Genomic DNA, 15,181 nt, shown 5'->3' on the forward strand with positions numbered 1-15,181 from the left:
GTGACGGACAGCAGTTTCCTCATTAGAAAGGGGTTTTCTTGTGAATCACAGCGGGCCAAGAACAGTCCAGCCCCTACACCCCACTCATCAACATCTACTTATCTATCGCTCTGTCTGCTGGTCTGATCAATGTATGAAAAATAATTTGTATTCCATTAGAAGCCAAGCAATCGGCCGATTGCATTCCCAGGCCAGTGGCAAGCTGCGTTTCGTGTGCCTAACAGACTCTAGTTCACCCGGTTACTGCTCTACAGTCCAGCCAGCCACAGCTGGACAGCCACAGCTGGACACCCTCTCGCACAAGGGCTCTTGGAAGGAGCACCAAAGCTTTTAAAAAGACAAATTTTCAACAAAACCCAGAACGCGAGATGCGCAAGAAACAACAAGCCCTCGTCTGCCAACAAAATTGCAGAAACCCATGAATTACAAATGCAGAATCCTCTTCAACACAGAGCGCAGTGAAGGCAGCCGAGTCCGATAAGAAGCAAGTAAAGGTTCATTCCCTGCTGAAAAGAGAAGAAAAGAAACACAGCGTTTCGGCTGTGGAGCCTTCTCCTTCAACCCTTCTTTCTTGCCTTTCCAGCAGGGAATAAACCTTTACTTGTTCCTTTCAGCCCACACATGCTGACGCAGCTGCCTACTCGAACTAATACAAGTCTGCTAAGAAACTCTTCTCGAGGGCTGAAGCACGACACCCTTATTAGCAGCCAGAAAAGGCCTCTTTCACGGAGGTGTACTGAGCAGTTGCTGGTCTTCCAAGCGAGAGACAAATCTCTGTAGGGTTAGGGACCTGGTGACGACAGCCCGGACATGAAACCACAGCACATGGAGGGAGAGTCTCTGCTCGAGCCTCTCATCTGCATTCCTGAAATAACCCAGCTCGATAGGAAGTGAGTGAATCTCGGGCCTGTGCCTGACGGAACCTTCACTTCCTCTTAGGGATGTTAATAACTGACTTGTCCCCATGGTTACTAATCTAGCAGCTACCATCAAATTAAAAAAAAACCCGCAACATAATCCATCTCAACCATACAGCCTCTCACAAACTCGCGTAGCAAATCCAGAAAAAGGGAACAATCTGTAAATCTAATGAAAAGTGATTGCATTGATTTTCGTAAAGGCACAGGAGCAATTATGCATTCTAATAGACTTCAGCTGAAGCCTTAGTGTAACAGTAAACAGTTCAGAAAAGCCTCAGTGCAGAGGCAGCTGTTCAAGGTTTAGTAACAGCGAATGGCCACGCCAATCAGCCGGTTTATTAGAATAACACTGACTTGCGTGGCAAAATACAGATGTGCGAGGGAATAACTGAACCCCTGGCGGTAACAGCGAAAACAAAATCAGCTCTCTTAACACGGCCCTAATAGAGTGAAGCGTCTCTTTCCTTGTGATCGCTGCCTCTCGTACCTGTCAGCGTCCCAACAGGGCAGGAGTCAGGAAGCCCAGGTCTGAAGCCGGTCTCACTCCTGCTCACGGCGCCTGTGAGCTCTTCAGCGGTGTGCGGCTCTCAGAGCACGGGCAGCTGCCTCCTCCTCTGGCGGGCAGCTCTCGGGACGCCCGAGCGAAGGGCCCGCGCTCCTGGAGCGCCGCCATCGCCGAGAGCTGGGGCGCAGGTCCAGAGGCACAGGCTGCAGAGGAGTCAGAGTCGCACAGCTATGCAGGCAGAGGGAGAGAGAGAGAGAGAGTGAGAGACCGAGGGAGGGAGGGAGAGAGAGAGGGATTGGAGGCGAAAGCGCGGAGGTTTGGAACAGGATGCCAAGGAGCAGCAACACGTGGGTTTAGGGTTGACCAGAGCCGAGCCGTGTGAGAGCGCTGGCCGCGCCCCCATTCCCATTCCTTCCTCCCTTCATCTACTTTGCCAGGCTGGCGAGCTGGCAAACCCACCACAACCGCCCCCCGCGCCAACATGTGTGCCCGCCAGAGAGATGTCTCGAGCTCAGCCTGAGATCCTGGCACCTACTAAAAGATCCTATGTAGTACCGCACATCCTTTCATGGGATTTCTGTGCACTGCAAATCCCCGGGATGGACTGCACATACAGTAGACATCGTGGACCGATTTCACACCTATTCCATTAAAGGGACGATTGACTTGTGTAGCCCTGCAGGAATGGTGTAAAAGAATAAGCTACAGGCATGCAAGCAATTTCCACTAATCAGCGAGCCAGTGATGCAAAATGGGAGACTGACCAGGCTGGGATCCGTTCCTCGAGGATCGCGTCCATTTTTAATGTCGCTCCCAGACAAGCGTGTTGTGGCGTAATTGCACAGCCTCCGTCAGCAAACGACTGCCGCCGTCTAGCCTGCCCGACAGCAGGGCGACCATTGCCTCGGGCTGCCAGTCTGCTTTGGCTCAGACGACGTGCTTAAACGTAAACATTTGCGGGGCTGATTAAATGAAAAGCCCAGCCCAGCGGCCCAAGGTGCGTTTCCTGTAGCTTTTCGCCGGGGGTGTAAAAATGCCGCACACGCAGCAGAACCACCCCCGACCTGATTGCACACGCAGATCTTAAAACCGTCCGGACTTCTGCTCATTTCCAACGGCTGGCGTTTGCTGTTGTTGATATATTTTGTGCGAATACATCATTCTTTCTGCGGTGTCTGTGGCTCAATGGTGGGAGACAGAGGAACCTTTTAGAACACAGCTTTTGGGAAGGCGGCACATATGTCAGGAAACATCAATTCGGAGCAAAAAAGGAAAGAAAATACAACCATCCCGAGGCCTATAAACAACTGTGACGAAGCGTTTTCATACCTGTTTTTCGTGCTTAGGATGGGATTTCCATTACAACGAAAGGTGTCTCCTTCGAACCTGAACGGAAAACGTCATTCTCGAAGCGTGACGTCTCCCATCAGGGTCCTGAGCGCCCCTGCGTCCGACAGATTTTAACGCGCCTATCTAACTTCTGAGCTAGGCGTGAACAGGGTCAATATTAAAAACATTCTACTTGGACGATTCAAGTCTCTGTCAGAGACTGGGCGAATCTCTGAATCGCTGGGCGACTCTCTGAACCCCGACTTCCGAGAGCGAATTACGACCGGCAAGTGAGGCACGGGTGTAAATGATTGGAAAGAACACAAGAGTCCCATTCCATAGTACATCACTTTCTACTTTATTTTTTTCCCCAAATATCAGTAAACCGGCGTGACCCGCGTTGACTGTAGTTGGAAGAGCATGGAGCAAAAAAGAAAATCAAGGAAGTAAAAATGAAACCTTCCCTCGATAGTGACTAAATAAAGACAAATATTCGCTTTGATCTCAGATGATTTTATACGGTACGTTTAAAGACCTCTCACGTTGCTTTCTCTCGTTGAATGCAGAGTCAGATCGCAGGAGTTAAGACTTGATCAGCTGGTGCCATTTCGGGACACAGCACATTCTTAGCTAAGACATTCAGCCCTGTGCTCTGCTTAGCTAAGAGATCCTTCATAATAATTGTCCATTTTCTGGAAGGTTTAATGACAGAACCAATGTCATGCTAGGACATCAAGCTCCATTTTTCATTCGATCTCACATTTGGCATTCAAATGTTAATAGTGACTTGGCACAATTTCTTATTCATGTAGCCCCAAGATTACTTCTTAATTGAAATTCTTCATTTGAAAACTTTAATCAAATTAATGGCAACAGCTGCAGGCGAAGAATATTTCACCTGCGTCAGAGTGTCTTTGTCAGATAAAGAGATCACCTCAGTGTAAGAGACAGACAGGGCATTATTTATGCTTTCTGTCTGGGCTAGCAGGCTATGTATGGTATGCATGTGGACTTCATGCACATACACCTAGATAGATGGAATATATCCATAAAATGCGGCTTATTAGGGACATTTGGACCATAAACCTGTGGTGAACCCATGTATTATTCAGCATAAAAATTGCAAAAAAATCTAAAGATAATTTTATCAGATTTCTGCCTCCTTAAGGCTGTGATTCTGTCATTGCCACAGCGTACAGTCCTCAAAATACGGGTTTAGTAATGACTCCCTCTCCCTTGGCTCATGTGGGATATAAGTCACAAAAAAGGCAGTAAGAAGAAACTCACATGGACAGGGCAGCTGGTAGCAGTGTTTATGCATTCAACGTACACAGCGTCTATTCCTGCATTTGCAATGCAGGTGCATTTCGCTAGATCCTCTCTCTCTCTGTGTCTGTCTTCCCCATGTCTCCGTGTCTCTGTTGCAGAAACTTTCTCCCCCACATGCAGTCGCTGAGGCTGGGTGGAGGTGGAGGCGGTGGGGGGATGGGGGAGGAGTCTGTCAGGGAAGGTTGAGCTGTTTACAGTGAGGGTTTATAGAGCAGCAGACAGAGAGGCTGGCTCTGCGAGGAGGGACTGGGCTGGAGAGACAGCAGGCAGTGTGTGTGTGCGCGCGCGAGTGAGTGAGACAGAGAGGGAGAGAGAGGCATGAGGCAGAACGAGTGCCAGGAGAGGGCTACATGCACACAGCGCAGGACAGCTGAGCTGATTCAGACACAGACGCCGGAGCAGTAGACTACACTCCCCCTCCCCAACACCCGACCTCCCTCACAGTTAGCGAGTGGACATCCTGAGAGCTCATGCAAAGCCACTGGGAAGGACACTTGTTTCCAGCACCGTGCTTACTACCCAGGAGGAGTGCTCTCTAACCCTACTGAATCACCGGTAAGATCTGGATGTTATTCATCTCTGCACATTTCTAACATGTGGTGTCTAAGTCTCTTTATTTATTTATGAAGGGGGTGGTGGGTGGGGAGTGGTGGGAGGGAGGGTGGGTTAAGAGGGCTCCCGTGCATGTGCTGCTTTACATTGTGCAGGGATATGAGCTCCCAAAATGTTTGTGTGAATGTGGCACAGTGAAAGGGGGGGTGAGACTGAACTGTCAACAGCTGTCTGCAGGCGGGGGGCTGGCGGGGCTGCTGTGTGCTTAAATACCCTGTAATGGCACTAAGCCCTTTCTCTGGTTGTCAGGGGGCAAGGCGGCTGAGGCGAGGGCTGTCCCCGCGGGAGAGGGACCGAGACCGAGAGGGAGAGAAGGGGCGCCGAGCATGGCCCGCTCCTGCGGCACCTTGAAGGGCTAGAGCTCGCTCGTGCATCATGGTTCAGCAAAGAGGACACAAACACTCCATGACCATGGGAAGCGGTTCGACCCAAGACGCTTTCGCGGGACTGGGACCCGAGGAAGGGGATGAGGTTTTCGGGTGCGTCCCCTCCAGCAAGGACCCCAACTGGTGCAAGACTCCAACCGGGCACATCAAAAGGCCCATGAACGCCTTCATGGTCTGGTCACAGATCGAGAGGCGGAAAATCATGGAACAGTGGCCGGACATGCACAACGCGGAGATCTCCAAGCGCCTGGGCAAAAGGTGGAAGCTCCTGCCGGACTACGAGAAGATCCCTTTCATCAAGGAGGCGGAGCGGCTGAGACTGAAGCACATGGCCGACTACCCCGACTACAAGTACCGACCCAGGAAGAAGAGCAAGTCTTCAGGGTCCATCAAAGCTGGAGAAAAGGCCTCCCCCAAGAACAAGTCTTACCCCAGCCGCACAACCACCAGCAAGGTGCTCAAAATCAAAACCTCTGCTTCCAAACACAAAGTGAACCTTACTGGCAATAAACACAACAGCTATGACAGGGGCGAAAGTGAAGACGATGCCATGGATGTAAAGCTCTTGAGCCCAGCAGGTCAGAAGGATGATCAAGAGGCACCAAAGCCTGTCCTCAGCTCCTATCACCAGCAGGAACCTCAGGGGCATGCAGCGGACAGGCCAGTGGCTGCTCAGATCAAAAGCGAGGCTCCCGTTTCTCAGCCTTCCTGCCTCATCGCCCTGCCAGACGTCACGGCGACAGAGGACGTCTGTCGGGCCCCCCGCGAGCCCAAGTTGGCTGATCACAGAGCACCTGTGGGCGGCAGGTCCTCTACACCCACCTCCACCAGTTCCTCGTCCCTCGTGTCCTCCTCGTCCTCCTCCTCCGACGAGGAGCTAGACGAGGAGATACTGCACATCATCTCCAACGCCAGCTTCGACAGCCTGCCCATGGACTGCTCTTCCCTGGACAAGGACTTCGACGCCTTCCATGCAAACTCAGGATCACACTTTGACTTCCCAGACTACTGCACGCCGGAGGTGAACGAGATGATTTCCGGGGACTTGCTCGTGCCCAGCATTTCTGACCTGGTATTTACTTACTGAGGCTCAGCATCTCAGCATCTCCGTCTTGCCAACCCGACCATCTCACAGGAAATTAAGCAGCTGTTCAACCCTGATACAGTGCCCCCTCCCTCTCTCTTGTCCCTTCAGAGCCCAGTGAGAGCAGGTGCTTCTCTTATACCAGTGTGACATTTCGGCGAGCTTAGTGAAAAGGTTCTGCAAATCCTTTGCTCTTCACAAAAAAGGGTGTGGAGAGAACATTTAACAAGCAGAGGCGGAGGGGAGTGGGGGGGTGGGGGGTGCTTTGATAATGAATCCTCCGTTTCCAAAATCAGCTTCTGAGAGAACTTCGGCATCAAGGTGATTAAAATGTTTTTGCAATTATCTGTGAGGTCCGCAAGAATCAGTGTTAAGAGCATTTACATGGTAGCAATGTAAATACAAGCACTGTTTCTGAGTTTTAGTTAACCCCTGCAGAGGGAATAAAGGAGAGCAGACAATATGTTGTAACCCTTTTCTTTCTAAAGCACTGGATATATTCATCTTATTAGTCTTAAACTGATTGCTCAATCTGGCTTGTTTAGAACAGGTTTTACATTGGATTTGTAGCTGTGAGAATTTTAAAAAGAGCTTCAGGTTTCAGAGTTCTGCATGTTGCAAACCAACAAAATTAGGTGATGCTCACATTTCTAATGGATGTCCAAATGGATGTGATATTACCAGTTTAAAAAATACAAAAGGCAAGAAAGTCACTGACATTTCAAGACACAAGCAGCAGGAGTCCTACACTAATGCTGTTATTATTCGTTGCATATGAGACCTTAATCTTACCTATAGTGATAAAAAGATGTTTTAACACATATTTTATCAAAGGAGCAGGAAACACCCTGAAACATTGTGATTGGGGAGGCTTTTTGCCGTTTATTTGACTCAATAATATTTAGCATGTGCAGAGCAGTGATTATTCAGGCAAGAGATACTGGAATGATGTCTGCAGCCCCAGTTCTGAGTCATGTTATAATGCCTCCTGATTTGGAATTAGCAGTTTCATCATCTTGCTACTGGATGACCTTTGTATTATCTCTAACGGTGTTCCTTGCACGAATTCATATGTGGGTCTGTTTGCACTCGTTTTCTGCTGCGTTCATTTAATTCTTTTTTTCTCGGAATTGAGGATGCATATCGCCGTTGAGGCAGAGGTCTTTTGTACAGGGTCTGAGCGCTGTGCTCACTGAGCGTCTGCTTAGAGATAATGCAGTCTGGTTGGCAAAATGCATGTCATGTCTGCAGTCGGGCTCCAGCTGCCTCATCAGGCGATCTGTGAATGGAGAGAAATCTGTGTCTACCAGCTGTCCCCATTGACTCTCTCAGGGATCACTTGTCTGGGTCTTAGTGCCTCCCAGAGGTAATCTGCGCTCTCTGGAAACACGGACGTGGATCAGGAATGCAGTGACGAGGCACGCGGATGGCTAACTTCCATGGGAGGGGGGAGACAAAATAAATGCAAGACTTTCTTCTCTCTCCTCCGACTCAGAAAAAGGACTGCCTTTATTTATATCTCAGCAGCTGTCAGCATGAATATCTGCATCTAGTATTTTACAGTAACCTTAAGCCCTCTCAGTTCAAGACTCGAGCAGCTTTTTCTGCACCAGGATGGGATGGGTAGCAGCTCACCCTCCACTTAAAAAAGGGATCGTTTATTTTTTGAACTCTTACAACGAATGAACCTTGCAGTTTCTGTTTGATAACTGCTGCCGTCACGACGAACATTACCCTTGGCTTCAGTTTTGAATTAGTCCCCATCAAGCGGGTTGATATCCTTGCTTTAGCTCTGTGACATGGGTACTAATCCGTGACCAAAACTATCTTTTTTATTTTTTTACATCTGTGAAGATAAATGAGAAACTTAACAGTTCCCCTTGGATACTATGTTCTCCCATTCCTCTCTCATATTCAGGGCTGGACCTGTCTGGATACGTGTCCTTTTAAAAGGACGAGTACAAGCAAGAGGGAATAGGTCATATACCTGAAACACTGGTCAAAAACAATGAGGCCTTGTATCAGGAAAGAAAGTCCAGATACTCCAGAAATGTGTGCCCAAGAATGGCTTTAAGCTGACTTTGTTTAAAGCAATATGCCTTTTCTTCTTTGAGGTTTTAGTAGTGCTCTGAAATTATCGAGATATGGCTGGCATTCATTCACCTGGTAAAAACGAAATGCAGTGTTATCTTTTAGGCCCAATTTCAGTTGTCTTGGCTAAATGTGAGGCAAGCCAGTTCCACATTGAGTGCCAACATATTCAAAAGACTCTAAAATGTGTGGAGGCATTTTCGTTTTCACATTCTTTCCAGATGAACACCTTCCAGAAGTTTGGGTTTTACTCAGAGACATATCTTTGCCAAATGTAGAAAAGAAAGTACAACTAGAATTTCTGCCAGAACTTAGGAACAGTGTTATTCAAGTTTTATAGTCAGTGACATTGTATGGGAAAGAAAGCTAGAAACATTTTTAAAGTATTGCAGAATATTGCAAAGATCAATATTGTAGCGCAATAATTGAAGAAGGTATTTTCTCCTCTGGTTCCCACACACAGGATGGGTAGTTGTAGTGTTCTGCTGTAGACGGATGCCCCCGTGAAACGGGGTCTCAGTGATGATGGATGACAGTATTCCGAACTCTTATCCAACCAAACACCAGCAGTCTTCTCCTCTAACTGGACTCAGGTCAAAGCATTCAACTCACTGTGCAACTGCTTTTATTTGTAATGTTTGTACTTTGTAAAAGATGTGCTGTGTATGGCTATATATTAGGGAAAAAATGATGTAGCATCTGACATACTGTTGCTGGGCGAAACTTTTTAAAAGATTAAATATTTAAAACTATTTTACAGTCTTTTTTATTTGGATTTGTTTGGAAGTGTAAATAAAAGTATTTATTTAATGATACTAATGACGTAAATCGGACAACAGCATGATGTTTCGCACCAACATCCACACAGAATATTGAATATTGAATAGCGAAACCCAACCGGCATTTTTTAAAGGATTTTAAAAAATTGTTTATTTTTTAGTTGCTGTGGGTTTTTTTTCTCCTTTCACACCTTCCTATCGCTGGGCAGTTTGAAGGTTTTTAGCTCTGGCTTGAATATCCATGCTGAAGAACGGGGTAGACAATTCACAGATGGGCTCAGGAGAATCAGTGTCAGGGCGAGAAATGCACAAAGCCCATGCATAAATGAAACTGAGTTAAAAACACCCATCTGCTTCGCACCTCCTACTCCGAAGGCTGTTTTGATTAATAGAGTTCCCGCAGATGGAACTACAATGCTGATTTCACGCAGAATATTTTCAAAGGGGGAGCACAAGAGAGACAGCCATACCCAGCACGTCTGACAGCTCAGGAGTGCCGAGCTCCTCTCTCTCAATGACTCCAGGACTGAGACTGTGATCCAGGGGCAGTCAGGCCTAGAGACAATAGGAAGGCTGCTCTTAGCCCGGGCTGTAGTTTCAGGCTTTGCACCCCGCAGATCAATAAGATCTGAATCTTTGTACTGCACCACAGCCTGCTGAAATAGCCAAACTCCAGCCACGAAGCCTCACCCTCACCATTTACAGATGATCCTAGTGCACTGAGTTCAAAGCAGGGCGTCGCTGCCTTCACAACCCAAACCTGGGGATTTTCCTATTTGTTTTTTACACTTCTCTTGTATGTGTTTTTGTCCTAAAAGAGCTTAGAAATCTGTGAAGGGCGCTCCCCTCCGCGGTGAGATCTTGCTCTCCTCAGGTGAGACGCCACTAGCGGTGAGTTAAGATGGCCGTGAGGCTGCTCAGCATGAGAGACACCGCAGCTCCCGACACGCGGTGTCTGAGCTCAGCCAAGGAGCCAGTGGTGCGAAGCTGCCATCTGTGGGATTATGGCCCAACGCCTGTAAATCAGAAGCCCCCCTCAAAGATCAGAGCCCCCCCCCGCCTCCCTATGTGTCAAAGTCTGCATTCTGTAGCCCATCTGGGGCATCGGGGAGTGGGGCAAATATCTGAGGGTTGAGTCTGGTTTCTTGAGATTTTCACCACTGAGGGAGCCTCACAAGACCCAGTGGTGGTATTAGCACAGACAATAGGGAGGGGAATCCCGGGGTGACAGGTCTCTAATCTAAAGCCGCAACAGCGAGTTCTGACGCAGTGTGGCCCCCAGGGTGTAGGGGGAAACGGCACGGTGCCCCCTGCCGACAATTAGCTTCTTATCTTGACACATCCTGCTCCCTGGACCACTAGTGATGAACACGACACAGACGCAGGACACGTTAACTCTGAGCTCAGTGTGAAATGTTGTTTTTTTTTTATCAGTGTTCACCTGAGCCCACCAAACTCTAATTCTGTGGACAAAAGTGACGATTTTATTTTATTCTGGATATTTTTTCTAGTTCTATTATTATTATTATTATTATTATTATTATTATTATTATTATTATTATTATTATTATTATTATTATTGCGGTTCCCTGTCAGTATTCCCTCTGAGTAGTAAATTCTGCTGTTTGACAGTAGGCATGTAGATAGAAATAAATGCACCTTTTTGTAAATAAGCAGAGCAGAGAGGTGGCCTGTTGTTCCCTATTTTGGACATACAGTAGTCGTGGGTCGAGTGAGACTCCATCGCTGAATAAATGGTTATGGTCCAAAGCAAACCTCTGGGTGGTTTATGTCTTCTCTGCAGCAGAGGCACATATGAAGCACAAACAGATGTTCCCGCCACAAACGTGATGCGCTAAAGACCACAGAGAAGGGAAGACTGCGCTGGGACCACAGGGAAAACTCTGAGCATGCAGCAGATCGAGGGCCTGCAAGGATCACAAACCCAGCAGAGCTATGCTCTGAGGCCATTTAGAGCAAATTGCTTTACAGGGCAAAATGCTCAGTTTTTCCCTGCATGGTAAATTCTCCTTGTTACCAGACATGTTAACTCACAGGAGCTGATGAAGAGAGAACAGAAACATTGCAGAGGTGTAGGAGGAAGGAAACAGCTGTGCTGCTCCTAGAGAGATAAAATGACCTTTATGAAATGCCATATTGATTGATTAAACAGAGAAATAAGCAGTTTCGGAGCTGGCAGTGTTTCATAAGAAAAAGGGAATTTATCATGCATCAGAGCCACAACTTAGCAAATCTATCCTCCTTCCTGCTCTGCAGACCGAGTCTTCATTTCATTGCAACATTCACATACACATTATTCTATAACATTCACTCTTCATCTATGAAAATAAAGATGAGGTGATATGAATGCCTTCCTGACTCAACCTTTAGAAACTCAGCCCAGCTCCCATATAATTGTTTGCTCAGCACTGTTTAAGCAGGGCAGCCCAGTCCCAGCGCACGCTGACTTCAAACTTTAATTAACTACAGCCCTCATGCCTCCTCTCCACAGAGCTCTGCACTGTGAGCTACACAATCACTGTCGAGGGCTGTGGCCCACTGCTTCCCAGCTATAATAGCCCTGCCTGGACAGCAGTCATTTAGAGAGATTACATAAGAAGAACGAGTCAAAGTCAATTATTTCCCTTCCAGTCCTGTTAATGTGCACTGACACTGACAGCCTTCCCACCAGTATCATTACTAGCTGTAGCAGCACAGAAGAGAGAAATTCCAGCCCTTTATTGGAAGCAGTGAAACCTGCGTTGATTATTTACAGCAATGCTGGAATTTTACGACTGTCTAGGGAATTCTTTCAGATGTGTTTTCCCATTTTTCCCACTGCCATTCCTGCATTGCTAAATCTGTGTAATCTTATGAATTTATGTGCGATGTTGTGCGCACAATGAAATGCCAAAGACTTGTGCAATGCAGTCAGAGAGCTGGAATATTCTTAGATCGTTGCTGCTGCTTAGTTTGAGCGAGCAATGGCTGTTTACACATTCAGGGTCCTCGCATTCTCTATTTACCAACAGTCATACACAGCCTGGCAGCCCGTACACCTGCAGGGACTGCCATCGCTTGACAGAGCGTGCACCCTCTGCACAACAGAGGGACCCACCAGTTCAACGTATCGGAGCAAAGGGTCTCCATCACACGACACGCACAAGGACTTCCCTTTTCATTTCCTGGTATGTGCACGATCACCTTTAATGGGCTTTCGTGCAGCATCACATCCATCTCCATGAGTGTGCAGAGGCCTAATTACATGTGAGAGGTGAAGAAACATCAGTATTAACCACTGCAATCGATAGCACTAAAGCACCAGCCTACACGTATTGATGTACTGTCCTGTATTGGGAGTGAAGCACAGAACAGCATTCTCAGCACAGCTCTTTTCTCTTCCTTGGTCTTACACAGCCTCTGAAAAAGTACTGATTGCTACCTATTTATATTTCTATACATCTTTATTGTGACACCCTAGGTTTGGCGTGCCAAAACATCAAGGCTTCTTTCAGTCCCTAATGTTTATACCAGGCTGTTAAGTTGCTTAAAAATCTCTCTCTCTCTAGGTCTCTTCACAAACTTCCTCCGCATCTCCTATTGGGAGGCTCTACACAAAATTAGCAGTTCTACAGATTCTCACTCCTCACTCCTCACTCCTCACTCCTCACTCCTCACTCCTCACTCCTCACTCCTCACTCCTCACTCCTCCCTCTGCCAAATCTGCACCCAGAGGATCCACTCTCTGCCCCTCAGACAGCAGATCAAACCAACTGAGAAAGCCCCCCCACTTCCTTTTTAAACTGTCACCTGACCAATCATCTTCTCACAGCTGGTCAGGTGACTGAGGGCTACGTCTCATCCCCTGCAGCCTTTTGGGAAATGTGGTTCAGACAAGCATCTCCATTTTGCCTGATTATCTCTGTCTCTGCCATGATTTGAAATTGTTCAGAATTCAAATCAAGCAATGCTGCATTAAAATCAAATGACAACATTAGTAAAGTCTCATGTAAGATACTGTGCACTATGCTGGTCGCCAAGATACCTCTGTCCTGGAATCAGTTCAGAGAAGTGCAACCAGGTGAGTTCAAGGAATTTTTTACAACGACAGCCTAGAAAAACTACATTAATTTAGACTGGAACAGAGGTCTTCAAAATCCTCAAACACGCTGAAAAAATTCAACCTGAAGGACTTCTACAACATGTTCCTCATGCAGAGATTTGTAGAAATATGGAGCAAGCTGCTCAGCCATATTGTGGAAGCTGATACCCTGGCCTGTTTTTTACAAAATGGTTGGATCCTCAGATCAATTAACTACTAAAAAACAAAAGACCTAAATGGGCTGAATGGCCTTCTCTCTGACCCTGCCACTGATCTTCAGAAGTTATGATAGCTCTGCAGGAACACTGGCTTCGTTTGCAAATTGAGACGCTGAATAAAGGCCCAACTAAGAAGGATGAGAACTCATGGAGCAACAGCTGGCAGTAGCAATAACAAAAGAAAAGATAAATGATGTTGTTTTGTGCCTCCACATATGTTGACGTTTTTACACATGCCTAGAGTGTCTTAGGCACACAAAGACATTCTCACAAACTGCACTGCATTCATTAAATGAATTCAGGACACATTACGTTATTTATTATTCATTGAACTCCTGACGTGTAATGATTTCTTACAGTGTATTCTGCAAATACGCGGTGTATAGGATTGTTAATACACATTATATTAGTAGGTTTTAAAAAAAGAAGACTTCTAACTACTGTAGGTGTTCGTATTGGCAGCAGCACTGTCCTGTAGGACATACTGTACAGGTACATACATGTAGATGATCTTTGCTGGATTCACCAGCAGGTCTTTTTGACCTGATACTTAGAAAGCCCCCACCAATTGTCTTTATTAGCTCAGTGCAGCCTGGCACGGTCTGGGCCCTGACTCTGTCCTGGGACCTGACATGACCCTGGTTTGCCCGTCAAGGTCCTGTCCTCCCGGTGGCACACACCATGCCCTCAGACCCGCGTTCCCAAACGTTCACTCCTTCCCCATGGAACATCCTACTGCACACGGCCTGTTCCCTCATTGGTCCGTTCTGATGCACAGTTCTCAGCGCTGCGCATGCCTGTTTGGATTTCTACACCCATTGCTGCATTGTGAAGTGACGGATCTTCGTCTGTACCATCCACCCCCTTCCTGTGAGTCAGATGCCACCGCGTGCTCAGGCCGAGCTGCCATGCTGGTCTGAGATGACGATTCAGTGTCAGAGGCGCGCAATTAGCTTTGAAATCACATGTGCGTGGCGGGAGGATTGCAGTCGCATGTGGCCGCCTTTGGATGAGTGGCAGGTCTGCCCTCTCCTTTGAGTTCTGTGTCAGAGCTTTCAAAGTCCAAGTCTGTTTCAAGGGTGCAGCTCATGTGCGATGGGGAGCCCTCCGCGAAGATATTATCTCTCCCAGTCTCTGTGTCTCGTCCTCTCCCTCCCTCTCTGCACCCCAGACTGTTTGGCCAAGCGCGGCGATGTTACCGGGCTTTTCAGTCTCTAACCACCAGAGACCCGCCTGATTGTAATTCAAGCACTTTATTTCAAGCGTCACTAAGCAGGCCTTTCACTGTGACCTGTTTGGGCAGGGACATCTGTGGTTCCTATGCATGATGTATGTTTGAAGAGCTTTAACCTTCTCGCATACAAAGGCGTGATTCGGGCTAAATGTGAGATTCTTAAAATAGGGTGTAAAAACCGGCACCGAGTATGGGTTATTGCTACCATCACGGGGCCTGATCTCACAGTCCCGCCCACTGACCTGAGCAGCCTGAGCTGCAGGCTGAGTGTGTGCCTGTGAGAGAGTTCAGTATGTGCGTGCGCACACATGTGTTTTGCCATCCGGGCCTGCAGTGCAAAGAGACAGAAAACACATGCTTGGCAGTAGGGAGGTTCAGGGCAAATCAAAGAGCCATTTTTCCCCCCACCAGGCTATCAATAACCCACATCCTGGGGTGGGTTAGCAGGCACAGGTGGGAAGCCTTATTGCAAGGCAGCCCAACCCCCAGGAAACAAGAAACAAGCTCCACTGCCTTCTGTTGCCAGGCACCGGTCTTATTTTTTTTTTTTTGCACTCTGTTCTTTCATGACTTTCTTTCCAGCCTCCACCAC

The 15,181-nt window shown here is 47.5% G+C and overlaps 1 protein-coding gene and 1 long non-coding RNA gene across 2 annotated transcripts in view; one reads left to right on the plus strand and one right to left on the minus strand.

Annotated features, from left to right (window-relative positions):
* The window catches only part of LOC148648362 (uncharacterized), a 42,645-nt gene extending 39,353 nt beyond the window's left edge, over positions 1–3,292 (minus strand). Inside the window, exons 1-2 of the long non-coding RNA XR_015926638.1 lie at positions 2,755–3,292; positions 1,408–1,653 (exon numbers count right to left, since the gene is read on the minus strand). This is a non-coding gene — a long non-coding RNA (uncharacterized LOC148648362). The remainder of the gene's footprint in view (positions 1–1,407; positions 1,654–2,754) is intronic.
* Positions 3,293–4,255: 963 nt separating this feature from the next.
* Positions 4,256–9,008, plus strand: sox12 (SRY-box transcription factor 12). The gene is made up of 2 exons (XM_088608027.1): positions 4,256–4,638; positions 4,945–9,008. Exon 2 carries the CDS (start codon positions 5,071–5,073, stop codon positions 6,166–6,168), a length of 1,098 nt encoding a protein of 365 aa, XP_088464153.1. The 5' UTR covers positions 4,256–4,638; positions 4,945–5,070; the 3' UTR covers positions 6,169–9,008.
* The last annotated feature ends 6,173 nt before the right edge of the window (positions 9,009–15,181 follow it).

Source organism: Lepisosteus platostomus, chromosome 15 (genome assembly GCF_059453375.1).
Source record: "Lepisosteus platostomus isolate fLepPlt1 chromosome 15, fLepPlt1.hap1, whole genome shotgun sequence".
Classification (NCBI taxonomy): Eukaryota; Metazoa; Chordata; class Actinopteri; order Semionotiformes; family Lepisosteidae; genus Lepisosteus; species Lepisosteus platostomus.

What these genes read in the sequence shown, in the direction of transcription:
- sox12 (XM_088608027.1), top strand. Translation starts at nt 5,071, where the DNA reads ATGGTTCAGCAAAGAGGACACAAACACTCCATGACCATGGGAAGCGGT.